The sequence below is a fragment of the Aptenodytes patagonicus genome, unplaced genomic scaffold (assembly GCF_965638725.1).
Source record: "Aptenodytes patagonicus unplaced genomic scaffold, bAptPat1.pri.cur scaffold_520, whole genome shotgun sequence".
Taxonomy (NCBI): Eukaryota; Metazoa; Chordata; class Aves; order Sphenisciformes; family Spheniscidae; genus Aptenodytes; species Aptenodytes patagonicus.
Window position 1 is genome coordinate 1 of NW_027472418.1, and position 26492 is coordinate 26492.

The window sequence follows — 26492 nt, forward strand, 5'->3', positions numbered from 1 at the left end:
CGCGCGGGTCGCCGGTGGGCGGGGCGGGCTCGGGGAGGCGGCGGGCGGAAGCGGCGGGCGGTGGGGGGAAGATGGCGGCGCGGCGGGGCCCGGGCCCGGGCCCGGCGCTGCTGATGGTGCTGGCGGTGCTGGGCCCGGGGCGGCCGCTGCCGGGGGCCCGCGCCGCCCTCAACCTGCAGGAGCTGAGCGAGCTCAAGTACGGCCTCGAGATCCTCGCCGAGCCCGTGCTGGCCGGGCAGGTGCGCCGCGGCGGGGACGGGCACCGGCCCGGGGCGGTACCGGGGCCGCGGGCACAGGCTGGGGGACGTGCCGGGGATGGGGGCGCCGGCTGGGGGTCGGAGGCACCGGCCTGGGATCCCTACCGGGGACGGGGGCACCGGCCCGGGGTCGAGGGCACCGTCCTGGGGGGCCCTACCGGGGTCGGGGGCACCGGCCCGGGGTCGTACCGGGGAGGGGGACACCAGTCTGAGTTCCTGCCGGGGTGGGGGCGCCGGCCCGGGATCGGGGGCACCGGCTCAGAGCCCTACCGGGCACGGGGGGTGCGGGGCCGGGGGTCGTGCCGGTGCGGGGGAGCCGGCCCGGGGTCCTACCGGGGCTTGGGGTACCGTACCGGGGTTGGGGGTACCGGTCTGGGGTCCTACAGGGGACGGGGGACGCTGGCCCGGGCCGGTACCGGGACGGGAGCACCATACCGGGGACGAGGGCACCGGCCCGGGGTGGTACCGGGATTGGGGGCACCGGTCCGGGGGTCCCGCTGGAGTCAAAGGCACCGGTCCGGGGTCCTACCGGGGATAGGGGCTCCGACCTGGGTCGTACCGGGGTAGGGCCATCAGCCCGGACGGCTACCGGGGACAGTGGCACCCCGACCTGGGGTGGTGCCGAGGACGGGGATGCTGGCCCGGGGCCATACTGGGGACGGGGTCACCAGCCCGGGGTGGGGGTCACCGGCCGGGGGCTGTACCATGGGGGGAGGCACCGGGCCGGGGGGGGGGAGCATGTCACTGGGCCTGGAGGAGGACGGGGACTCAGCTGCGACCAGGCCAAGGCCCTACTGGGAGGTGTCCGCACCGGGGTCACCGGCCCTGCCCGGGGGTCATACTGGGAGCACTGGGACTGGACTGGGGGGGGGGGCGGGGGGTCCGTACCTCTCTCGCCTCCCGCTCACCTCCACTGAGCAGCTCCCGTCTCGGCCCCGGGGGGCGCAGCTGGGGCTGGGGCACGTCCCCGAGGGGTGATGGTGACACCCCCCAGCACCGGCCTGGCGCTCGGTGGGGCCGCGGCTTCCACTTTTATCCGCGGCAGCGCCGATCGTCGGGCCTCGCCTGGGAGCAAAGTCCCTTTGCAGGTGATGACAGGTGTAGTCGGCCCGCCCCCCCGCCTTGGCTTCCTGGATTTGGCGGCAGGGGGGTGAGGGGGGGCCGGCCTGCTGCCTGCAGCAGCTGCTGCCATATGTTTCCTGTCACTGTCCTGCACCGGGTGACTTTGAGCTGTCCGGCAGGAGCCACCGAGCAGTCCCCGGGGGGTGGGGGCCAGCCCGGAGCACCCCCACCCCCGACAGCTACTGGTGGGGTGGGGGGGCAGCAGTGACAGGTCTGTCCCCCCACCTTTAGCCCGCGTCACGGCCCTTTCACCTGCGGTGGGAGAAAAGGGGAAACTGAGGCACTGGGTGGGGGAGGGGGGGCTGCAGTTTCTTTTGATTTCCACGGGGGGGGAGGGGAGGATGTGGCAACGGGCCCCATCCTGAGGCACGGCCCGCCTGCGCTGCCCGGCCGGCCTCCTGGGTCCCTCGTCTGGGTCACCAGGGACCCCGAGAGGTCCCGGTACCCAGGTGTGGCCCCCACCCCGAGCTCTGTCATGTGTGTCATGTCCCCCCGTGTGTCGTCCCCCCCCCCGCCCCCAGCGCCAGGCCGAGGACGTGGTGACGGTGGCATCGAAGTTCAAGCAGCGCTACGAGTGTCGGCTCCCGCCCGCCGCCGTCCGGCGCCAGCCCGACCCCGAGGAGGAAGCGCAACTCTACAACGGCTCCGGCGTCGCCGAGCTCCTGCGCCCCATGGGAGCCGCCCCGTGCCTCGTCAAGGTGGGGGAGGAGCCGGGGGGGGGGTGGGGGTTGGGATGTGTCACCCCGCGGCCTCCATCCTGATCCCGTGTTTTGACCCGTCTTTTCCAGACCAAGGACTGGTGGACGTACGAGTTCTGCTACGGGAAGCACATCCAGCAGTACCACGTGGAAGGTGCCGGTGGGGCCGGGGCTGGTGGCATGGCGTGGGGCGGGTCAGGTCGTCCCCGATGTCCGTCCCGTCGTCCCCCCCGAGTGCTGCCCGCACGACTCTTGCCTCTCGCCGCAGAGTCGGAGGTCAAAGGAGACGTCCTCTTCCTCGGCTACTACCAGTCGGCGTTCGACTGGGACGATGAGACGGCCAAGGTCTGGGCTTCCCCGCTCCCCAGGGACACCGCCGTCCCCTCGCCCAACCCTCTTACGAGACAGCGGGGAATCCCCGGGGGTCCCCGTCCCCACCCGGCTCTCCCCCCCCCTCCTCCTCCCCGTCCCCCCAGGCCTCCAAGCAGCACCGCCTGAAGCGATACCACAGCCAGAGCTACGTGAACGGCTCCCGGTGCGACCTCACCGGCCGAGCCAGGGAGGCTGAAGTCCGGGTAAGGCCACGGAGTGGGTGACACAGGCGTGGTGGCGCTTGTGCCCCCGCGGCGGTGACAGCGGCTGACGGCTCTCGCCCCAGTTCCTGTGCGAGGAGGGGGCCGGCGACTACATCGCCCGGGTGGACGAGCCCCAGTCCTGCTCCTACGTCCTGACCGTCCACACCACCCGCATCTGCCACCACCCCTTCCTGCGCCCGCCGGCCGGCGCCACGCCGCAGCCCATCCTCTGCCAGCCGGCGCTCAGCCCGGCGCAGTACGTCGAGTACGTCCGCGCCCAAGTCTGTGAGTATCGAGGGGACCCCCTTTCCCCTCCCCTCCCACCTACCGGCGGGTGGCAGGACCCCGGCACGGGGGTGACCCGGGTCCCCTCTGTCCCTCCAGCTGACACCAAGCGGAAGGTGGAGGAGATCTCGGAGGAGCTCAAGACGTTGGACACGAGGCTGTGGAGTGAGAGGGACGCCGAGACCCCCGCCCAGCCCCCCGAGGGCGCACCGGCGGCCCACGGTGACAGTGCAGCCCGCGTCCCCTCCTCGTCCCCGCAGTGAAGCGCAGCTCAGGGAGCCGCCGCGGGCGTTTGCCGGCCAGGGCAGCGTGCTTGGAGCTGCCCGGTGCCAGCCATGCCCGTCCCCTCCTCCCACGCCAGCCGCGCCGGGGGACGAGCCAGACCCAGCCAAGGAAGCGGCTTTTTGGGAGCGGGTGCGTGAGGTGACCGGCAAGGCCAACGGCCAGCAGGACAACGCCAGGGTGAGTCCCCAACGACCTCGGAGACATCCTCGTGGCCACCGGCGAGGACGAGCAGGGCCAGAGATGTGTCACGTTAGAGGGAGCGGTTTTGGGCTCCCGCTCCATCACCCGTCTCCTTCCCGCAGGCGGAGGAGCCGTCCCCAAAGGCAACTGGCGGCCCGGCAGCTGGTGAGTCCCCGGAGGGGGTGGCCGGTGGTGGCCGCTCCGTGTTCCCCAGCGCGTGCCGCGGGCCTTCGCCGTCCCCGTCCTTCCCGCCTGTCTGTTTTGGTGGTCGCCTTGTAGATACGCGGAAGAAAATCCATTTCAAGGTGATCAGGAGCCCGGGGACCTGCTCCAGTTCATCGAGGAGCTGAAGGAGAACACCAAGAAGGTGGGTGACCACCCGCACCCCGCCCCAGGCCCACCCGGGGCGGGGGCGGGCCCCTCGAGCAGCTTCTCCGTGCCTCAGTTTCCCCGTTGGCACCAAGGGACGTTCACGAGGACCTTCCCTCTGCCTCCAGGCCAAGGAGAAGGCGAGCGAGGAGGAGGAGGAGGCGGCAGCAGTAAAGGCTCCCCCGGACCCCCCTGTCCCTGAGGAGCCCCCAGCAGGCGAGAGGGAGCGGCCGGAGGAGGAAGAGGATGAGGAGGAAGACGGGGACCTTCTGGGTGGCTTTGAGAAAGAGCTGGAGGCCGTTCTGCTGCCCCGGGAGCAGATGGCCCAGCTGAAGGAGGAGGTGAAGACCGAGATGGAGAAGGAGTTCGACAACATCATCAACGAGGTGGGTCACCACGTTGGGGACCCCCTGGCCGGGTTGGGGGGACTCTCCCTCCCCCCCCACTTGCCCCTCGACGCCCCCCGTCACCCGCAGGTGGAGGACGAGCTGGAGACGGAGGGGCTGAAGGGGGAGTTTGACCGTAACCAGGCCTCCAAGTCCTTGGCCTCCACCCTCAACCGCCTCATGGACAAGCTGGACGGGGGGGCCCAGGCCCAGGGGGGGAGAAGGAGGAAGAGGATGGGGCTGGGAGGAAGGCCAGCCCCAGCCCCCCAGCCGACGGGCGGGTACGGGTACGGGTGAGCAGGATCGGGCCCGGCGGCCCCCGGCAACGGGAACCCCCCCGGCGGGAGATGGCTCGGGACAACCCCCAGCTCCACCACATCGAGAGCGAGGTCCGGGAGCTGCTGGCCAAGGAGGGGCTGCGGGCCGAAGGTAGGGGGTTGGGGGGGGGGACGGGGGACGGACGGTGTTTACGGCTGGGGGTACCCATCACCCCCCTTCCCCCGTCCTCCCTTTCCCAGGGAAAATCGAGATCAAGATCGTGACGACGGGGGGGGGCGACGAGGACGACGCGCACTGGCTGTCAGAGGAGGACACCAAGAACCTCAAGGAGATCTTCTTCAACATCCTGGTGAGCGCGGGGGGGGGGCGGCAGGGCCACCCCCTGCTGCTGCGGCCCCATGGGGTGCGGACGGCCCCCGGGGGGGGGCTGGCAGGGGGGGTGTGGGGGGGGGTGGTGTGTGTCCATCATCCCCCCCCTCGTGGCACGTATCCTGTGTGTCGTCCCGTCCGTCCCCCCCCCCCCCCAGATCCAGGGCACGGAGGAGGCGCAGAAGGAGCGGCGGCGGCAGCAGGCGCTGGAGGACAACTACCGCTTCGTCTGGGGGGGCCGGGACGAGCCCCAGCCCCCGGGGACTCCGAGGACCCCGACTTCTGACCCCCCCCCACCAGCCCCAGACTCATGGCTTTGCCCACCACCACCGTGGGGCTGGGTGCAGGACCCCTGGGGGGGGGGGAGGGGGGGTGTTGATGGCCCACGGGGGGTGCCTGCCCCCACGGTGCCCCCCACGAGGACTGGTTGGGGGGGGGCGGGGGGGGTGCATCTTGCTGTGTCCCCCATGGGGGGGGGACGGGACACCCCATGCCCTCAGGGTGTCGCATTTGTGACATGGATGAGCCGGGGGGGGAGGGGGACACACACACACTGTGGTTTGGGGAGCGGGAGCGTGATTTGGGGGGGGGGGTGAATTGGGGGGGGCGGGGGGGGGTGTCCTGTTGTTGCTACTGGAGCCACTTGTGGCCTCTCCCCCCCGCCTTTTTACCAATAAACCGAGGTCACCCCCGGGCTGTGTCTGTACCCCGAGTCGCCGCCACCCCCCCGGGCAGGACGGGGTGTCCCCGCCGTGCCCCCCCCCCCACTTCGGGCTGCAAAGGGGAGGGGGCGTGGGCAAGCGGCAGCCAATCGGGGTCAGGGTGGGGCGGGGGCTGGCGTGGTGCTGGCCAATGGGAGCGCGCGGGGGGGGGGACGGCGGGGCGCGCTCCTGATCCTCGGTACGATGTAGCGGGGACCCCCGGGGAGAGCGGAGCCCCCGCGACCCCCCAGGACCGACCGGGACCCCCCGGGACCCCCGGGGAGAGCGGAGCCCCCGCGACCCCCCAGGACCGACCGGGACCCCCGGGGAGAGCGGAGCCCCCGGCACTCACCGGGACCCCCGGGGAGAGCGGAGCCACCGGGACCGACCGGACTCACCGGGACCCCCCGGGGAGAGCGGAGCCCCCGGGACTCACCAGGACCGACCGGACCCACCAGGACTCACCGGGACCCCCCGGGACCGACCGGGACCCCCGGGGAGAGCGGAGTCACCGGGACCCTCGGACCGACAGGACCCCGGGACCCCGGGACTGACCGGACCGCACGGATCGACCGAGACCTCCGGGGCTGACCGGGACCCCCCGGGACCCCCGGCCCGACTGAGACCCCCGGGACTGACCGGGACCCCGGACCCCCGCTCCCAGGTGAAGGCGCAGTCGGGAGCCCGACCCCGGGACCCGCCCCCCGTTCCCCCACCTGCCCCCCCCGCGCCGTGGGCCCTCGTGTCCCCCCTTCACTGTCCTGCCCCGCTCCCCCCCCCGCCCCCGGGGTCCCCCATCTATGAAGACCCCCTCCATCGGGGGGGGACGACACACACCCAGGCGTCCGGGGTGGGGGGGAAGGCTGCCCCCCCCCCTTTAATTTATAATGGGGGGTCCCTGTCACCCCCTCTGTGCCTCACAGATACCCCTTGCACTCTGGGGGGGGGGTGTCCTGGTGTGGGGTGCCAGCTCTGCCACCCCCCCATAGGTGTTGTCACCCCCCCGCCGTGGGTCCTGTCCCCACGCCGGGGATTTGCCCTGGGGTTTCCCCGGCCAGTGACAGTTGCAGATCAGGCTGTGACAGATGGGGGACGTCACGGGGGGGGGACGACATCACGGGGGGGGGTCGTCACCCCGCTCCACACTGACACCCCCCCCATGCCCAGGCCACGCGGCACCATGCTGCTGCCGGGCCTCAAGAGCACGTGGCTGCCCTTCCACGGGGGCGTCTTCGTGGGCTTCACCGTCACCTTCCTCCTCCTCCACGGCATCCTGCTGCCCTGGCCTGTGCCCCCCACCGGCCAGGACCCCCGGGCGGTCGATGACCCCCCCGGGGCATCCCATTCCCCAGCGCTCTACGGCGTGGCCCCGCCAGGCTCTGCAGGTGGGGGACGCTGCGGCGGGGAGGGCACTGAGCCACTGGGTGGGCACCATGGGAGGTTTTGGGGTCTCTGGCAGGACGGGGTGGGGGGCGTGGGGGGCTCACCCACCCGGCTGCTCCAATTGGGGTGGGGGGCTGAAGGCCACCCCCCAACCACGTGCTGTGAGACCACAGTCCCCACCGTGACCAACACGGCACCATGTTCTCCCCCCCACCGCGGCGGCAGGCGAGGACGCCGGGGAGGCGCGGGCGCTGTACGAGCGGGTGCGCATCCTGTGCTGGGTGATGACGGGGCCCCGCACCCTGGAGACCAAGGCCCGGCACGTGCGGGCCACCTGGGCACGCCACTGCAACGTGGCCCTCTTCATGAGCTCGGAGGTGGACGAGCGCTTCCCCGCCGTGGGGCTGCCCGTCCAGGAGGGCCGCCACCAGCTCTACTGGAAGACCATCCGCGCCTTCCAGTACGTGCACCGGCACCACCTGGGCCAGGCCGACTGGTTCCTCAAGGCGGACGACGACACCTTCCTGGTGGTGGCCAACCTGCGCTGGCTGCTGGCCGGCCGCTCCCCCGAGCGCCCCATCTACTTCGGCAAGCGCTTCAAGCCCTTCGTCAAGCAGGGCTACATGAGCGGCGGGGCGGGCTACGTGCTCAGCAAGGAGGCCCTGCGGCGCTTGGTGGCCGCCTTCGCCTCCCGCACCTGCACCCACACCAGCGCCGTGGAGGACCTGGCCCTGGGCCAGTGCCTGGAGAAGGTGGGGGTGGAGGCGGGCGACTCGCGGGACACGTGGGGCCGCGAGACCTTCCACCCCTTCCCCCCCGAGTCCCACCTCACTGACAAGTTCTCCCAGAGCTTCTGGTACTGGAGCTACTGCTATTACCCCATCGTGGAGGTACGTGGCGCCTCCCGGGGCTCCCACCCGTCGATGTTCCCCTTTCATCCTGCCCACGTGGGCAGGGGCAGCTGCCAGGGCCCTGAGGTGGCCACAGTCCCCCCATGCATGGCTACGGTCTCCCCAGTCATGGCCGTGGTCCTCCATGCATGGCCGTGATCCCCCCTCGCCCGGCCATGGTGTCACCACAATGCATGGCCACGGTACCGCGTGCATGACCATGGTCCCCCGTGCCTGGCCCTGATCCCACTCGCATGGCAACAGTCCCCCATGCAGGGCCGTGGTCCCCCTGGTTTTGGCTGTGGCATCCGCACGATGCATGGCCACGGTCCCCCGTGCATGGCCATGTTCCCTCCCATGTACCGCCATAGTCCTCCGTGCATGGCCATGGTCCCTCATGCACGGTGGTGATCCCCGTTGCGTGGCCATGTTGTCCCTGCAACGCATGGCCACGGTCCTCCTTGCGTGGCCGTCATCCCCTTTGCACGGCCATGTTCTCCCCGTGCATGGCCATGGTCCCCCATGTCTCTCTGCAGCATGTGTGTGTGTGTCCCCCCCGGCATGCTTAAGGTGTCCCCATTCATGGACGCGGTGTCCCCACAATGCATGGCCATGGTGCCCCCCCCCCCGTGCCTGGCCACTGTTCCCCCATGCAGAACCACAGTGGCCACGGTCTTCCGTGCAAGGCCACGATCCCCTTCCACGGCCATGGTGGCCCCACAATGCACGGCCACGGTGCCCCTGAAATGCACGGTCAGGGTCCCCCAGGCGTGGCCATGGTCCCCTACGCTTGACCGTGGTATCCCCCCCCCCCCCCGCATGGCCACGGCATCCCTTCCCATGCATGTTTGTGGTGTCCCCATCCATGGCCGTGGTGTCCCCACAGTGCATGGCACGGTCCCCCATGTGTGACCATGGTGACCCCCCCCCCCCATGCCTGGCTGTAGTGTGTGTGTCCCCCCCTGCCCCAATGTGCAGTCATGGTGTCCCCATCCATGTCTGTGGTGCGTGTCCCCTCCCCCCCCCCCCCGTGCATGGCCACAGTAGCCCCACGCGTGGCTGTGTCCCCCTGTGACACCCACCCAAGGTCTCTGCTCCCCCCCCACCCCAGCCGGCTGCCCGGCAAAGCCACCTGCGGTGCCATCCCCTCCCCGGTGCCCAGCCCACGTTTCCCAGCGGGGGGGGGGGGGGGGGGGGGGCAGCCCCGCTCAGGCGGTGCTGAGCCGGAGTTAAGAGCATCAGCGGGGCTGGCACCGTGCCACGCCGGGGCTGGGCACCGCCACCACCGGGCACTACGAGGGGGTCACCATGGGGGGGGGGGGGAACAGAATGGGGGGGAGCTGCCCCCAGTGCCCCCCACCTCACTCAGAGAGACCCGGCCAGAGGCCACGGTGGTGGGCTCGGGGGGGAGCAGCCTCCAGCCCCCACCCTCCCTCCTGCCCTGTGGCACCAATGGGGGAGGGAGGGGGGCCCTTGGGTGCCTGGTGCGCCCCCCCCGCCTCTCTCAGCCCCCCCCATCTCTGCCCCAGGGCCCCCAGTGCTGCTCGGACCTCTCGGTGTCGTTCCACTACGTGAGCGGGGAGCAGATGTACGCGCTGGAGTACCTGACCCACCGCCTGCGCCCCTACGGCTACCGGCCCCGCTACCGGCCCCCCCTGCCCCCCAGCGCCTCCCCGGCCCCCAACACCACCCTGCCCTAGCCCAGAGCCCCCCGACCCACTCCACCGGCTCAGCCGCTCTCGGTGGCCATCGCTGGGGCGTTGGTGGCCACAGGGGCTGGTTTGGGGGTCGGGGACAGCGGGTGGGGACGGTGCCCCCCTGCCCTCCGCGGGGTGTGGGGGGGCTGGTGTGGTGCCACCCACGGGTGAGGGGACCACCCCCCGGGCAGGGGTGGGATGTGGACATGGCCCCCTCCAGCGTGGCCCCAGGGAGGGGCCGGACCAGGCTGGGAGGACCCAGGGGTGCTGCCGTGCCCCCCCACCCCCCCCCCCCACCCCGGTCTCAGCCCCTCCCAGTTAAAGCCCTTTGCCCGGGGTGGAGGAACAGGTTCCTCGTTTGGCTGCATCCGTGCCACGTGGTGCCACCGCCACCGTCACCGCCAGGGCCCTGTGCCACGCGGTGCCACCATCACCACCAGGGCCACCACCGGGGCTCGGGGTGCAGCCCCCCGCACCTTATCCCAAGACAGGGGTCCCCCACGTTCGGGGGGGGGGGGGGGGGTGAAGCTGGCCCCATGTTTTGGAGGGAGGGGGTCGCTGGAGCAGGGTGGCAGCCAGGCTGGGGGGGCTGGGCTGGGGCGTGCCCCGCCCCAGGGCTGGGCAGGATCAGGCCCTCCCAGGGAGGTGCTGGACGGGCTGGGCGAGCGGGGCCGCGGCAGGTACCAGCACCGGGGATGGGGACGGGGTCCTTGCGGGGTGGGAAGCCCCCCCACGTATCGCCCCATTACTGCCCCGGGAACCCCAAATACCCTGGCTCCCCCCACCCCCAGCCCTGGGCTTCTGCCCCCCACCCCCGTGTCCCCCTCCCACCCCAGCGTGGCCCTAATTAGTGGCTGGTTAATGAGATTTGCTGGAATTGGATGTCCCTGATCCGGTGGGGGCGGGGGGGGGGCATGGGATGGTGGGGGGGGGTCACGGCGGGGCAGGGGGCTGGTGGCTTTGGGGAGACCGGGGCGGGGGGGATTGGGGGGTGACATGGGGCTGGGAGGAATCGGGGGCTCTCAAAGGGGTGGGGGGCTGGTGGCTTTGGGGGGGACGGACCAGGGGGACACACGGAAGGGCACAGGGAGGGATTTTGGGGGGGGGGGGTGTCCTCAGCAGGACATGGAGCTGGTGGGTTGGGTGGGGGACAGAGCCCTGGGCAGGGTCCCACTGCGATGGGGGGGTGTCTGTCATTAATGGGACCCCACATCGGAACCCAGGGGGGCGGGGGGGGCACAGACCAAGCCCCCTCTGGGGAGACCGTCCCCTCCCGTCCCCTGTCCCCATCTGCCCTCAGCCCCCCGGGCCACAGTGGTGGGGCCATGTGGGGCTGGCGCCCATGGGTGCCCTGGTTCCCCCTGGGCTTCGCCGTGGGGCTGGCCCTGGGGGGCAGCCTCCTGCAAGGCCTATGGCAGCTCTGGGTCCCCCCGGACCCCCCCGCAGCCCCTGGCATCGCCCACCCGCGCAGCCTCCCCCAGCCCACAGGTGAGCCCCAGGGCGGCCCCACGGGAGTCACCTGGGGGGGGGGGGGGAGGGGGGGTGGTGGCGCAGGGAGGGGAGCGGTCCCGGAAGCACAGACGGACACGGACAGGGACACGGACACGGACGGGGACACAGACACACACAGACACACATGGACACGGACGCACGGACAGGGGTCCTTGGGGAGGCAGTGGCAAGGGAAGGGTGACGGGCACTGTCCCATGGGGCACCAGGGACGGCCGGCGGCGAGGGACAGGGAAGGGGGGGGAACACAGTGGGGGGGGGGGGTGGCAGCTCTGAGCCGGGGACAAGGACGGGAGCGAGTGACCTGTGGTGGGAACCCTGATGTGGTGACAAGGAAGGGACGACGTGTCCGCGGTGGGAGCTCCGAGCCGGTGAGAAGGATGGGGCAGCGGGGCTGGCGGTGACAGCTCTGAGCCGGTGACAGTGAGGGGACAGCGTGGCCGGTGGTGGGGTCTCTGAGCTGGTTGTTAAGGACAGGACAGCGTGGTCGGAGGAGGGAGCTCTGAGCCTGTGGCGAGGAAGGGCCAGCGTGGCTGGCGGTGACAGCTCTGAGCTGGTGACACTGTTGGGACCTTCTGGCCGTTGGTGGGAGCTCTACCGTGGTGGAAAGGAAGGGACAGTGTGGCTGGTGGCTCGATCTCTGACCTGGTGACAAGGACGGGACGGTGTGGGTGGCGCTGGGAGCTCTAAGCTGATGAGGAGGATGGGACAGTGTGACTGGTGGTGGGAGCTCTGAGCTCGTGTCACCGAGGGGACGCTGGGGCCGGCGGTGGGAGAGCTTAGCTGGTGACGAGGAGTGAAAAGCAGGGGCAACGGCGGGAGCTGAGAGCCGGGGGTGAGGCTGGGACCTTCTGTCGGCGGTGGGAGCTCTGAGCTGGTGACAGTGAGGGGACACCAGGGCCGGCGGTGGGAGCTCTGAGTTAATGAGAAGGATGGGATTTTGTGGCTGGTGGGTGGGAGCTTTGAGCTACGGACAAGGACGGGACAGCGTGGCCGATGGTGGTGGGACCTCTAAGCTGATGAGAAGGATGGCGGACTCGCGGCAAGCGACAAGGGAAGGGACACGGCGGCCAGTGGAGTGAGCCCTGAGCTCGCGACCATGCCGGGACAAGGTGGCTGGTGGTGGGAGCTCTGAGCTCGTCGACAAGGTTGGTCCCTCCTGGCCACGGTGGGATCTCCGGGCGTGCGACAAGAATGAGACGGTGTGGGGCGTGGTGAGAGCCGTGAGCTGGTGGCAAGGACGGGACAGCATGGCTGGCGGCTGGAGATCTGATGTAGTTACAAAGGAAGGGACGGCGTGGACGGTGGTGAGACCTCCGAGGTCGTGACAAGGAAAGGACTACGCGGTTGGTGGTGGGAGTCGTGAGCTGGAGACAGGGACGGGACAGGGTGGCCTTTTTTTGGGACCTCTAAGTTGATGAGGAGGATGAGGGCCTCGTGGCAAGTGATGAGGGAAGGGACAGCGGGAGGGGGGAGGGGAGCTCTGAGCTGGGGACAAATTTGGGACCTTCTGGCCAGTGGTGGGAGCTGTGAGCTGGAAGCAAGGACGGGACAGCGTGGTCAGTGGTGGTAGATCTGAGCTGGGGGACAAATTTGGGACCTTCTGAACCCTGGTGGGAGCTCTGAGCCAGGGACAAGGAGGGGACGGTGTGGTCGTCGGTGGTTGCTCTGAGCTGGTGACAGTGTTGGGACGTTCTGGGTGGTGGCGGGAGCTCTATGTGGACAAGAAGGATGGGACAGCGTGGCTGCTGGTGGGAGCTCTGAGCTGGTGAGAAGTTGGGACCTTCTGGACCACGGCGGGAGCTCTGAGCCGGGGACAAGGAGGGGACGCTGTGGTTCTTGGTGGTTGCTCTGAGCCGGTGATGGGTTGGTGGTGATGGCTGGTGATGGGTGCTGCCCCACCCTGCCCCAGGGTGGGGGGGTGGCCCCGGGGAGGGGGTGGGGGGGGCAGCGCGAGACGTCCCGCCGCCTCCCCACCACCCCCCCCCTGCCGCCCAGTGAACAGCAGCCAGGCGCGGGCGCTGTACGAGCGGGTGCGCATCCTGTGCTGGGTGATGACGGGGCCCCGCACCCTGGAGACCAAGGCCCGGCACGTGCGGGCCACCTGGGCACGCCACTGCAACGTGGCCCTCTTCATGAGCTCGGAGGTGGACGAGCGCTTCCCCGCCGTGGGGCTGCCCGTCCAGGAGGGCCGCCACCAGCTCTACTGGAAGACCATCCGCGCCTTCCAGTACGTGCACCGGCACCACCTGGGCCAGGCCGACTGGTTCCTCAAGGCGGACGACGACACCTTCCTGGTGGTGGCCAACCTGCGCTGGCTGCTGGCCGGCCGCTCCCCCGAGCGCCCCATCTACTTCGGCAAGCGCTTCAAGCCCTTCGTCAAGCAGGGCTACATGAGCGGCGGGGCGGGCTACGTGCTCAGCAAGGAGGCCCTGCGGCGCTTGGTGGCCGCCTTCGCCTCCCGCACCTGCACCCACACCAGCGCCGTGGAGGACCTGGCCCTGGGCCAGTGCCTGGAGAAGGTGGGGGTGGAGGCGGGCGACTCGCGGGACACGTGGGGCCGCGAGACCTTCCACCCCTTCCCCCCCGAGTGGCACCTCACCGAACCGCTGCCCCTCGACCGCTTCTACCCGCACTACTCCTACTACCCCGTGCAATGGGTGAGTGAGGACATCCCCCCCCCCCGCCCTGCTGCTGGACGAGACACCCCCCCCCCCATCCCCCGTGTCCCCCGTGTCCCCTGTCCGGGTGTCCCCGGCATCCCCCGAGTCCCCTCTGCATCCACCGAGCCCTGGGTCCCTGAGCCCCCTCTGCGTCCCCAAGACACCAGCCATTTCCCCCCAGCCCCCTCTGTGTCCTTGACCCCCACCCGCGTCCCCTGCCGGTCCCGCCCACTTCTCCAGGCCCCGCCCACTGAGCCCTACCACCTCTCCAGGCCCTGCCCACTGTCTACCCCTCCATGCCCTGCCCACCCGACTAAGCCCCGGCCCACCCTGGCTGCCTCCACTGCCCCACCCACCCAATGGGCACCACCCACACCCACCCCTGGCTAAGCCCCACCCACTCAATTTGCATCCCAGCCCCACCTACCTATTAAGCACCACCCACTGCCCACCTCATCTGCCCACTCCCTGCTAAGCTCCGCCTTCCTTATTTGCATCCCAGCCCCACCCGGGTACCAGGCACCACCCATCACACCGCCCCACCCCTTCCAAGCCCCGCCCACCATATTAGCATAGAACCCACCCACCCACCCACCCCCTGCCCTCCCTCCCCAGTTGCTCAGCCCCACTCCCCTCCCAGCCCCACCCACCTCCCTTGGCCCCCGCCCCCTCGAGGCCCCGCCCCTCGAGGCCCCGCCCCGCTGACACACCCTTCCCCACAGGCAGCTGCCTGCTGCTCGGACCTCTCGGTGTCGTTCCACTACGTGAGCGGGGAGCAGATGTACGCGCTGGAGTACCTGACCCACCGCCTGCGCCCCTACGGCTACCGGCCCCGCTACCGGCCCCCCCTGCCCCCCAGCACCCTCCAACCCCCCACCCAACAGCCCTGAGCACCCGGCACCACCCCACCCCCACCGCCGCGACACCCCGGGGCGTGGGGCGCTGGGCAGCGAGCCGCGGCACAGCACCAGCGGCGTGGAAACGTGGCTCTCCGGCACCAAGCCGTGGCACAGCTCCAGCAGCGCGGACCCACGGCGCGGCTCTCCAGCACCGAGCCGTGGCACAGCTCCACTGGTGTGGCACCATGGGTCTCCGGCACTGAGCCGTGGCACACGTCCATCAGCGTGGCCCCACCACGTGGTTCTGCAGCATTGCACCATGGCACAGGAGGACCCGTGGCTCTCCGGCACCGAGCTGTGCCACAGCTCCACCGGCATGACAGCACAGCATGGCTCTTCAGCACCGACCCGTGGCACAGGTCCATCAGCGGCTGTCCCCACCACGTTGCTCTCCAGCACTGAGCCATGGCACAGGTCCACCGGCGTGGGCCCCGTGGCTCTCTGGCACCATGGCACAGGTCCACCGGCGTGGCCCCACAGTGTGACTCTCCAGCACCAACCTGTGGCACAGCTCCATGGGTGTAGCCGCACGGTGGGGCTCGGTGGCACCACACCATGGCACAGGTCCACCGGCGTGGCCCCGTGGCTCTCTGGCACCATGGCACAGGGTCCACCGGCGTGGCCCCACAGTGTGACTCTCCAGCACCAACCTGTGGCACAGCTCCATGGGTGTAGCCGCACGGTGGGGCTCGGTGGCACCACACCATGGCACAGGTCCACCGGCGTGGCCCCGTGGCTCTCTGGCACCATGGCACAGGTCCACCGGCGTGGCCCCACAGTGTGACTCTCCAGCACCAACCTGTGGCACAGCTCCATGGGTGTAGCCGCACGGTGGGGCTCGGTGGCACCACACCATGGCACAGCTCCACCGGCATGGCCCCGTGGCGCAGCACCACACCGTGCCGCAGCCCCACGGCACAACCCATCCAGGTGTGCCACAGGCCCACGGCCGGACCCCCAACCTTCTCCACGACCCAACTGCCCCCCTGCCCCGTGCCCCTGCCGCCCCGTGCCACGACGCCAGGAAGGAGCAGCCACGGTCACAGCGCCAAGTCCGACATTGTTACGTACTTACAGTTACAACCCGAGAGATGAAAACGCTGTACACGGCCCGGACCCCTCCCCGGCACGGTCCGGACCACCCCTACCCCCCCCCCCCCCCGGCACCCCCGGCACCCCCAACCCTGGGGCCCTGGCTCAGCCCCGCCGGCGCTGCCAGGGCACGTGGCACATCAGGGGCGTCACAGCAGGGGGCACCCCTACATTCATGGGGGGGTCCCGGGGTGGGGGATGGGGTGGCCGTCCCCAGTCCCATGGCCAGCGGGAGAGGTGGCGGGGGCCCCGCCGGCGGTTCTCCCCCCCGCCGGGCACCATGGCACCGCGGCGGGGGGCTGGCTCTATCCTAACGCTAAACGAAGCAATAAATTAAAGAGGTTCCCAAGGGGACGCCGAGAAAAAGGGGGGGGGGGGTCAGGCGACGGCGGGGGGGAGGGGTGTACAAAAGGTTGTTGTAGAAAAGGAGGGGGGGGGAGGGGGTCTGCTCTGCTCCTGCCACGGAGCCAGGGGGCTGTGCCAGGGGACGGGCCTGGCATGGCCGGGGGGGGGGGACACAGGGAGGGTGGCATGGCTGGGGGGCGGGGGGGCATAGAGGGGGTGGCATGGCTGGGGGGGGTGACATGGGGAGGGTGACATGACTGGGGTGACGCAGAGGGGGTGGCATGGCCAGGGACAGGGGGGGCACGGGGAGGGTGGCACGATGGGGTGATGTGAGCGGGGTGCCACGGAGAGGGGGGGATGACCTGTGCCAGGGAAGGCGGCGGGGGGGGCACGGGCAGGGGGTGGCATGAGTGGGATGACACAGGCAGGGGTGTCACTGGCCACGGCGCCAGGCTGGGAGCCCCAGTGTCCTGGCCCCGGCAGGGCTGTGCCGAGACGCGGTGCCCACCCTGTGCCGGAGCATGACGCACGGGGAGGGGGCCACGGCGGCACCGGGAGGGGGACCCAGGCGTCCGGGTGGCAGTGCCGCCACCGCGAGCCCCGGCAGGGGATGGGGGGGGACCTGGCACGGGCAGGGGGACAGGACCAGAAGAGACCCCAGCGGGAGCTGAATAATAAATAGAGCATCAAAAATACAAACCGTGGGGCGGCAGTGGGTGACGCCGGGGCCGAGCCGGGGCCCGCGGGCACCTGCAGTCCGGGGGGATGCTGAGCGGGCACCGGGCCCCTCGCTGGCTATACCAGGGCGGTCCGGGGCTCGCAGGGACCCCCGCTGGCGCAGCTGCTCTTGCGGCGCAGCCCGGGGGTGGCCGGGCCGCCTGGGCCCTCGCCGGGGCAGCCATGCTGCAGCAGGATGTCGGCGCACTCCTGGCTGCCGGCGCGGCGGGCGTAGAAGAGCGCTGTGCGGCCCTGCCCGTCCCCGCGCCCGAACGTCCGCGCCGTACTGTGGGAACAGCCGACAAGTCAGCTGCCCCGTGCCGCCAGCCCTGGCCCCCGTGGCCATGACATGGTCCCTGTGGCCATGCCACGTCCCCGGTAGCCATGCCGTGTCCCCCATGGATGTGCCTTATCCCCTGTGGCTGTGCCACATCCCCTGTGGTCACGGCACATTCCCCGTGGCCATCCCGTCTTGCTTGGCATGGTGTGACTCCCCCATGGCCATCCAATGATTCTCATGGCCACGCCATAGCCCCCTGTAGCCACGCCATGGTCCCCACAGCCATGCCATCTCCCCCCATAGCCACGTCACGGTCCCCATGACCACACCACGTCCCCCATAGCCACATTGTGGTCCCCAAGACCATGCCATGTCCCCCATAGCCATGTCATGGTCCCCATGACGATGCCATCTCCCCCCTGGCCGTGCCATGGTGCCCATGACCATTCCATGTGCCCCACAGCCACCCCATGCCCCCCACGCCATGCCACGCCCCCCCCCCCCCCAGCACCCCGTCCTCCCCTTCACCCCCTGCCCGAACGTACCCACACCAGCAGCTGGGTGATGACCACGAGGGCCATGTCACAGGCCACGTGCAGCGCCGTGCGCCGGTCCTTGTCGCCGGTGCTGACATTGAGCTGCTCCTTCTTGCTGTGGGCCAGGAGCAGCAGCACCGTCTCCAGGTCCTTCTCCTGCACCGCGTGGAAGAGCTGCTCCCCCAGCGGCGCCTCGGCCGCCGGCAGCGGCGCCAGGAAGAGCCGCTGCTCGTACTTGGCCCGGATCCACGACTCCCGCTCCTCCCTGGGGAGACGGGTGGCATCAGGGACCGTGTGGCACCGGGGAGGTGGCACAGTGGAGACGTGGCGGGTGGGAGGACACCCACCGGGACGACTCGTGGGTAGGCTTGCAGCGGCCCTGCGGGTTCTTCTCCCAGATGCTGTTGGCGGTGGCGTTGCCGATGGACGTCAGCACCAGCGTGAGCTCCCGGGGCCAGTCGTCCAGGTCGAGGGAGCGCACGCGGGACAGGTGGGTGCCCAGGTTGCGGTGGATCCCGAGCACTCGATGCAGATCAAGGCCCCCAGGTTCAGGCTGGCCCAGGTGGGGGTCTGGGGGGGGAAATGTGTAGAGACCGTCGGCACCGTGCCGGGGGCAGTGCATGGCCCGTGGCGCTGTCTGGCCACGGCACAGCCCATGGCAGCATGCGGCCATTGCATGGTCCGTGGCACCCCTTGGCTTGTGGCACCCCACGGTGCATGGCACTGTGTGACCCATGGCGGCACGTGACCCATGGCACAGTGTGGCCCATGGCATCACGTGGCACACGGTGCTTGCTAGTCCAGGGCATGGGGTGGCCCACGGCATGACATGGCCCACGGCATTAGATGGCCCGTGGTGTCATGTGGCACATGGTGCTTCCTCGCCCAGGTTATTGGGTAGCCCATGGCCCGGCTCGTGGCACACTGTGATCCACGGCACTGCACGGCCGATGGCACCGTGTCACCGATGGCACCACATGGCCCGTGGCACCACATGACCAACGGCACCCCGTGGCCAATGGCCCTGCATGGCCCATGGCACCAAGTAACCGATGGCCCCACATGGCCAGTAGCCCCACATGGCCCATGGCACCATGCAACCCATGGCCCCACATGACCCATGGCACTGTGTGACCAATGGTCCCCCGTGGCCCGTGGCCCCACATCACCAATGCCCACCCCCACCCCCCCGCAGGCTGCCCCCCAGGAGACTCACTGGGCGCCCCGCAGTCCACGCAGAGCGAGTTGCCCCGGGCGTTGCGGATGGCCTGGATGGCCACGGCTTCGCTCTGGCTGTCCATGCGAGCCTGGGGGAGATGGAGGTGAGCGGGGCGGGGGGCAGTGGCACCGTGGCCCCCCGGCCACCCGCGGGGTCCTACCTTGTTCTTGCTGCTCTCGCAGCACTGCAGGCTGGCCAGGATCTGGCTCTCGATGGCCTGCACCCAGGCGTCGCGCTCCTCGAAGCTGCCCGCCTCGAAGTGCCACGTCTGGCCCGTGCTGGACACGATGATGAACTCAAAGTTCTCCTCCTCTGCGGGACCAGAGACCCCCCCCGGCGGGCGGTGGGACACGGGGCTGGACGGCGTGGCGGGGGGGGGGGTGTCCCACGCTCGGGGGGGGGGTGGTGCTGAGCTGCCCCAGCACCCACCCCGTCACCCCCAACATCCGCCCCCCTGCACCCAAAGGGGTGCCCACCCCTGGTGGTCCCCACCACCCACCCGCTCCTGGGGACCCCCCCGGCTCTGCCCGGCAGGGGATGCGGTGGCGGCAGGCGAGGATGGGACACAGCCACATGCATGAGTGGAGCAGGCCACGCGCCACGCACCACATTACCTGTTTTATAAATATTTCTTAAACTACCAAAGCTTTTTAATTTCCACATTTTGCGCTTGGCTGCGGAGGGTCCGGGGCAGCGAGAGCAGAGAGAGGAAAGGGGGAGAGAGAGTCACGAGAGGAGCCCGCAAAGCCCCGGGGGGGATGGGGGAGGGTGCCGGGGTGCAGGGGGGTGGCAGGCGGTGGCAGAGCGAGGGGGGGGGACGCGTGGGCAGGGCAGCGGTGGCTGAGCGTGGCGAGGGGCGGGGGCGGGCAGGATCAGGCCCACATCCTCCGTTCGCCGGAGCCCTGTGGCATCCTGGGGCATCGTCCCTGTGGGGTACGGTGCCGTTGTCCCCACGGCTCTGTGGCCACCGTCCACGAGTGACCGGGGCACCGTCCCTGCGGCTCTCACCTTCCGCCTGCCCGGCCGAGCCCTCCGTCTTGGACGGCGTCATCAGCTTCTTCCGTCGGTGCTTCTTCCTGTCGATCATGGGCGACGGCGGCGGGTCTTTGCCTGAGCTGCTGGGGCTGGATATGGCCTCGAAGGCGGGGGGGCCATCTGCTGAGAGAGCCACACGCTGGGGTGCTGGGGGCCACCGAGCTCGCCAGGGCCACTGCACTCATTAGGATCACTGGGGCCACCAGGGTCACTGGGGCCACCAGCATCACAAGGACCAGTGGGCTCACCAGGGCCATTGGAGCCACCAGGGTGACCAAGTCCACCAGAGCCATGGGGCTCACCGGGGCCACCGGGCTCACAAGGGCCACTGGGTTCACTGTGGTCACTAGGACCACCAGGGCCACCAAGTCCATTGGTCTCACCAGGATCACTGGGGCCACCAGGGTCACCAAATCCACCAGGGTCACTGGGGCCACTGGGCTCACCAGGGCCACCAGGTTCATTGTGGCCTGCAGGATCACCAGGGCCACCAAGGGCCACCGGGTCCCCAGGCTCACCAGAGGCCACCGGGCTCATTGGGGCCACCACAGGTGAGGTCCCTGGCTCTATCCTGGGGAGGTGGCCGGGTCCGCGAGGGCGAGAGGTGACGGGGACACTCACCGGAGCCAGACAGCTTGGCGCTGGAGGCGGAGGCGCAGCGCTGCAGGGACCGCTCAGCCTTGCCCGTGCCCTTCATCCCCGGCTCCGGGGGGAGGCTGAGCCCCACGGGGGAGGCGCCGGCTGCGGGTGGGGAAGGACCGGTGACACGGGGGTCCCCTCAGACCCCACTTGCCACCACCACCGCCCCGGTACTCACCACCACCCTCGGGTGCCGTCCCGCCGCCCACGTCCTTCACCAGCCCATTGATGCTGGCGGAGGGGCCGCAGGCAGAGATGGCGCGGGGCGGGCGCTTGCCGGGGACCTTGACAGTGGTACGGAGAAGGTCCATCTCCTTCCCGTGGGTGCTGTGGATGTAGTCCTGCCGCAGGGACAGGCAGGGGCTGAGACCGGGGCTCCTTCCCCGTCGTGGGGACAGGGGTGGGGGACGGGGACACTCACATTGATGCTGGGGTGGTAGAAGAGGAGCCCATTGCTGGACAAGGTCACGTACTTCTTCTTCCACTCCTTGTTGAGGGAGTTGCCGCTGCGCTTCAGCAGGAAGCTCTGGGGACGAAGGGACGGTGAGGGGGACAGGGAGGGGACGGCTGGGGACCTTGTCGTGTCCCACCGCCACCACCACCGCCCCGCCGACCTGCTTGATGGGGATGGCGCGGCCGCTGCCCGCCACCTCGCCCCGACTGTCCAGGCTCCGCTTCTCCGAGTCGCTGCCCCGGCGCGTCTGCAGGGACAGGGGATGGGGTCGGTGGGACGCGTGGCACTGCTGGGGGTGCCCAGGGTGCCATGTCCCCAACCACTGCGGCCCCACTGTGGGGACACCCTGGGGTGCCCACGTCACCGCCACTGCCAGAGCCCCATGGTGGGGACACCCTGGGTGCCGTGTGTGTCCCTCATCACCACCCTGCTGGGGGGGGGGGGCACCCTGGATGCCACATGTCCCCCTGTGCCACCACCACCACGCCAGGGGGACATGCTGGGTGCCACATAGCCCCCACTGCCACCACCCCGCTAGGGGAACACCCTGGGTGCCACGTGCCCCCCCATACCACCACCACCCTTCCAGGGGGACGCCCTGGGTGCCACACGTCCCCCACTGCCGCCGCGGGGGTCCCGGCGCACTCACAGCGAAGAGGCTGGTGCGGCGCTTGGCCCCGCGGTGCAGGGAGCTGGGGGTGCCCAGGGGGGCCGGGGTCTCGCTCCGCAGCTCCCGGTGGCTGACGTTGGGGGTGGATGGCAGCGAGGACGAGTAGTCGCTGGTGTGGCCACCATTGCTGGCCTGGATGGGACACGGGGTCAGCCCCCGCGCCCCGTGGCTGGAGGGACAGTGCGGGGAGGGGGCAGCGCCTGGCCGGGGCAGGGCGAGCTGGGCGAGCTGGGGGGGGGGCGTACCTGGCCGGGGTGGATGCCCCCGACAGGGGTGGATGCAGCTGAGTGGCTGGGGGTGCTGGGCAGAGACTTGCAGGATGCCATGAGCTGCTGCTGCTTCTTCAGCGCCACGACCTTCTGGGCGACTGCGCCGAGAGCCTCGCGTCAGGCGGGCCATGCTGCTGAGACCCCCAGCCCGCCTGGCCACGGTCCCCATCCCACCCAGCCATGGTCCCCATCCCACCTGGACATGGCTCCCGTCCCACCCCAGCCACAGTCCCCATCCCATCTGGCCATGGTCCCCATCTCACCTCAGCCACCAGCCACGGACCCATCCTACCCCAGACATTGGCCACTGTCCCCAGCCCACCCACCATGACTCCTGTGCCACCCTGGCCATGGGCCACAGTCCCAACTTACCTGGTCACCAGCCCCCAGCCACCCCAGCCACTGGCCACAGTCCCCATCCCACCCAACCACGACTGCCATCCCACGCTGGCCACGGTCCCTGTCCTACCTGGTCACCAGCCCCCAACCCACCCCTGCCCCCAGCCACGGCCCCCAGCCCACCACCAGCACCCACCTCCCCCCCCCAGGCTACACCGGACCTGCTGGTGGAGCTGAGCACCGCGGGACACCCACCCTCAGTGAAGACCCGGTCGACGTTGAGGCCGTACGTGGCACAGGTCTCGTAGTAGAGGCACCTCTTCATGTCCCCGCAGAGCGCCTGGGCACGGGCGTCCTCGATCACCCGGGGGTTGGAGGAGCTGATCTTGTCTGGGGGGAGCAGGGGAGTGAGACGGGGGTCGTCCCCACCCCATCCCCATCCCCGTCCCCGTGGGGCTGGTTCCGTGTCCCCAGCTCACCCTGGGTGCCCACCAGCGCCAGGGCCACCTCGCCGGCGCCCCGGTAGCCGCTGAGCAACGCGTGCAGCTGCGTCACCTCCTCAAAGCTGCTCTCGTTCTCCAGGCTGAAGACGAAGATGACGGCGTCTGCCCAGCTGGCAAACTGGGGGGGACGCGGACGGGGGTCAGGGCTCGGCACCAGCCAGCACGGCCCCCCCTGGCCCCCAGCCCCCACATACCTTGGCGTCCGGGGCGCCTCCTTCCTCCCGGATGAGCAGGAGGTGGCTCTGGCCATCGACCATCACCTCACGCTTGAACTGACCACCTGGAGCCGGAGGGAGGAGAGGGGGGAGCCCCGTGGCTCTGCCTGGCCCCATGGCCTTGAACATCCCATGGCCACGCCCAGCACCACGGCCTTACCTGTACCCGTGGCCTTGACTGTCCCCATGACTTTGCCCACCCCCGCGGCCATGCCGAGCACCACGGCCTTGTAAATCTCCATGGCCTTGTCCACCCCACAGCCGTGCTCAGCACCACGGCCTTGTCTGTCCCCATGGCCTTGCCCAGCACCGTGGCCATGCCCAGCACCATGACCTTGTCCATCTCATGGCCGTGCCCAGCACCGTGGCCATGCCCAGCACCATAGCCCTGTCCGTCCCATGGCCATGCCCAACCCTATGGCCTTGTCCACCCCACTGCCACGCCCAGCCCCACGGCCTTGTCCGTCCTCACGGCCTTGTCCGTCCTCATGACCTTGTCCATCCTCATGGCCATACCCAGCACCATGGCCCTGTCCATCCCCATGGCCCTGTCCATCCCCACGGCCATGCCCAACCCCACGGCCATGTCCATCCCCGTGGCCACTCACTCTCGGTGGGCTCCAGGCCCACGTAGGAGCCGGTGAGGAAGCGGTGGACAAGCGCCGACTTCCCGCTCTTGCTGCTGCCCAGGACGCCCTGGGGAGAGGGCAGAGGGGGTGTCAGGGCAGCCGAGGACAGGAGGACCCAGGGCAGGGACACGGGGACACGGTACCCACCAGGCGGATCTCGGGGACGGAGCGGCCCAGGGTCCATTCCTGGCTGTTCACCAAGGCCTCTGCGGGGAGGAGAGGGGTGAGATGGTGCCCAGGCACCCCCCGGCACCCCCTGGCACCCCAGCTGGGGAGGGGGGGGGCATGGCCGCCCCCAGCCCTGCAGCAGTGCCACCGGCAGCATCCTGCGTGGGCGGCCACGAGCCGTCACCAAGCAACGGCACCGCACCGAGCCTGGCGGGGGCGGCGGGAGGGATGCGGAGACGCGACGTGGCGGGGACATGGCCATGGGCACAAGGACACGGTGGACACAAGGATGTGGCGGGCACAAGGATGCAGCGTGGCAGGAGGACGTGGCACGGCATGGGGACATGATGGGCACCAGGACACGATGGGCATCAGGACACGACGTGGCATGAGGACGTGGCGTGGCACAGGGACACAATGGGCAGAGGGACACGCTGGGCACCAGGACACGGCATGGCACGAGTACGTGATGTGGCACACAATGGGCATGAGGATGTGATGGACGTGGTGCATGACAACATGGCAGGCAGGAGGATGCAGCGTGGCACGAGGACGTGGCCTGCACAGGGACACGATGGGCATGAGAACACAGTGTGGCTCGAGGATGTGGCGTGGCTCGGAGACACGATGAGCACCAGGACACAGCGCGGCACAAGGACGTGGCATGGCACGAGGACGCGGCATGGCACGAGGACGCGGCATGGCACGAGGATGTGGCGCAGCCCACGATGGGCACGAGGATGTGATGGACGTGGTGCACGACAACATGGCAGGCACCAGCGTGTTGGGGCATGAGGATGTGACACGGCACAAGCACACGGCGTGGCACAAGCACACGCCGTGGCATGGCACAAGGACGTTGCCTGCGCCCCTCGCACGCCCTGACCAGCACCCCCAGCCCCCCGCCGCCAGCACGGCACCTCACCTCCTGCACCATGAGGAAAGGGAAACTGAGGCAGGGCAGAGGCAGAGGGTCCCCCCCCATCCTGTGCCTCAGTTTCCCCCGTGCCACATGCAGGGCTGCCCCCCCACCAGGTGCATGGCAGGCAAGGGGTTAACGCTGCTGCCTGTCACCCCGCACATCGTCACCGAGCTGCCACCCACGGGTGTCCCCACTGCCACCCCTGGGTCCCCGGCAGGCTCTGCCCACGCGCCCCACAGCACCGGGGGGTCGGGGATGGGACTGGGGTGGACGAAGGGATGCAGAGGGACGGACGGATGGACACAGGGTGGCTACGGGGCGGCCGGACAGATGGACGTGGGGCGAGCGGGACAGAAGGATGGACGAATGTGTGACGCACGGATGGAGCAGCGGACGGACAGACGCCGGGATGGACAGACGGGTGAGGGGTCGGCACCTGAGCCCGATGGAGCCAGCCCCAACAGGGAAACTGAGGCACGGCAGCCCCCACCATGGCCGGCACCTGAGGACCCCCACGTCAGCTGCCCCATGGGACCCCAAGGCCGGGCACGGGCCAGGACGCCTGGGTCGTCCCCCCCCCCCCCGCGCTGGGGGTGGCCCTGCCTGGTGGGTCACAAGTCCTCAACCAGCACCGCCCCCGCCACATGCCCCAGCACCCACCAATCTCCCCCCAGCCATGGGGCACAGATGGGTCCTTCTGCCCCACACAAGTCACAGCCCCACATGGGCCACGGCCGGCAAGTGGACCCAGGCGTCCGGCAGCACCCCCTCCCCTGTCCCACGCTCCCCACACCCCACCTCCCGCCCCACACGCAGCCACAGGGAAACTGAGGCACGACACGACGTCCCACGGCACAGCTGGCGCGTGGACGTGGGCATCCGGCGCTACCCACCCACTCCCCCCCCCCTCCCCATCCTTCCTGCATCCAGGTCACCCAGGGACGCAGGGGAAACTGAGGCAGGGCACGACGGGCCCTGGCATCCGGGCTGCCCTCCTCGAATGCCCCCCTGCCCCCCCCGCCGCCCCCAGCCCGGTACTCACTGGGGGAGGCGCCTCTGCCCAGGTCGGTGCTGGGCAGGGCCCAGGGGGGCGCGGGGTGGGTGGGGGTGGCCGCCGGGCTCTTGGTGAAGATCCCGCTGATGAACTTGAGCATCTTGCGGTCGCGGGTGGAGGCTCGGCCGCCCTCGCGCCCCCGTTTCAACCCCGTTTCGGTGAGGGGGGGAACGGGCGCCGGCGCCAAACCCCCCGGTCCCGGGTGTAAATCGCTGTTATCCAGGGTCTTGCTTTTGCCTTTGCGGGGGGAAAGCCGAGCCCGCGCCGGCGGTCGGGGGCCCCCCTCAGCACCCGCTTTGCCCCCCGGTTTGGGGCGCCCCTTGCCCTCGCCCTCGGGCCAGGAGAGGCGGCTGCCGGGGGTTTTGTGGGCGCCTTTGCCCGTCTTGGCGTCGCAGCCCACCTTGGCACCGCTGGTGGTCACCGTCTTGAAGGGTTTGGTGCCGGCCAGGCGTAACCGGCGGGCGCCGGCGGCCGGGTGCGGGGAGGATGAGCCAGGTGCCGGGTGGGACGGGGGTTTGCCCCCGTCCGGGGCACCCTCGGGGTAACCCCAGCTGGCTTGGCCCAGCAGCGGGCGACGGGTGGGTGCCGAGGGGTGTGGGCACTCGTGGGGTGCCCGACCCCGTTCCCCCGGCGCTTCCAAGGTGCCCTTGGCCCCCCGGGCGAGGGCGTCGGGTTTGGGGGGCACGGCGGGGGGCAGCAACGCCGGGTCAGGTTTAGGGGGTATGGCGGGGGGGGGGGGCAGTGACGCCGGGTCGGGTTTGGGGGGTACGGCCGGGGGGGGGGGCAGCAACGCCGGGTCAGGTTTGGGGGCCACGGCGGGGGGCAACAAGGCCGGGTCGGGTTTGGGGGGGACGGCGGG

The 26492-nt window shown here is 70.4% G+C and overlaps 4 protein-coding genes across 4 annotated transcripts; 3 read left to right on the forward strand and 1 right to left on the reverse strand.

Annotated features, from left to right (window-relative positions):
- Positions 1–71: 71 nt before the first annotated feature.
- Positions 72–5171, forward strand: OS9 (OS9 endoplasmic reticulum lectin). Its single transcript, XM_076364063.1, is given in 17 exon segments — positions 72–239; positions 1901–2077; positions 2168–2231; positions 2346–2422; positions 2554–2652; positions 2736–2937; positions 3037–3159; positions 3299–3399; positions 3525–3567; positions 3682–3714; positions 3717–3769; positions 3900–4157; positions 4248–4350; positions 4353–4586; positions 4676–4785; positions 4964–5063; positions 5066–5171. Coding segments are annotated over 17 exon segments (1971 nt in total). The 3' UTR covers positions 5092–5171.
- Positions 5172–6686: 1515 nt separating this feature from the next.
- LOC143173951 (glycoprotein-N-acetylgalactosamine 3-beta-galactosyltransferase 1-B-like) lies at positions 6687–9479 on the forward strand. The gene is made up of 3 exons (XM_076364060.1): positions 6687–6891; positions 7115–7779; positions 9309–9479. The coding sequence occupies exons 1-3, from the start codon at positions 6687–6689 to the stop codon at positions 9477–9479; spliced, it is 1041 nt and encodes a 346-aa protein (XP_076220175.1).
- Positions 9480–12084: 2605 nt separating this feature from the next.
- LOC143173954 (glycoprotein-N-acetylgalactosamine 3-beta-galactosyltransferase 1-B-like) lies at positions 12085–14538 on the forward strand. Its single transcript, XM_076364064.1, has 3 exons — positions 12085–12097; positions 12984–13645; positions 14371–14538. The coding sequence occupies exons 1-3, from the start codon at positions 12085–12087 to the stop codon at positions 14536–14538; spliced, it is 843 nt and encodes a 280-aa protein (XP_076220179.1).
- A 1704-nt stretch (positions 14539–16242) lies between these two features.
- Positions 16243–24467, reverse strand: AGAP2 (ArfGAP with GTPase domain, ankyrin repeat and PH domain 2). The gene is given in 21 exon segments (XM_076364062.1): positions 16243–16962; positions 16964–16987; positions 17527–17782; positions 17865–18036; positions 18039–18085; positions 18733–18824; positions 18897–19048; positions 19745–19891; positions 20393–20512; positions 20589–20751; positions 20832–20936; positions 21025–21111; positions 21514–21666; positions 21780–21901; positions 22398–22532; positions 22622–22763; positions 22840–22925; positions 23469–23556; positions 23637–23735; positions 23738–23929; positions 23932–24467. Coding segments are annotated over 21 exon segments (3084 nt in total). The 5' UTR covers positions 24451–24467; the 3' UTR covers positions 16243–16779.
- Between the last annotated feature and the right edge of the window lie 2025 nt (positions 24468–26492).

Coding starts and splice junctions, on each gene's coding strand:
- LOC143173954 (XM_076364064.1), top strand. Junction 13,646..14,370: donor CCTACTACCCCGTGCAATGG/GTGAGTGAGGAC, acceptor CCTTCCCCACAG/GCAGCTGCCTGCTGCTCGGA.
- LOC143173951 (XM_076364060.1), top strand. CDS start 6,687: ATGCTGCTGCCGGGCCTCAAGAGCACGTGGCTGCCCTTCCACGGGGGC. Junction 6,892..7,114: donor GGCCCCGCCAGGCTCTGCAG/GTGGGGGACGCT, acceptor CCGCGGCGGCAG/GCGAGGACGCCGGGGAGGCG. Junction 7,780..9,308: donor GCTATTACCCCATCGTGGAG/GTACGTGGCGCC, acceptor TCTCTGCCCCAG/GGCCCCCAGTGCTGCTCGGA.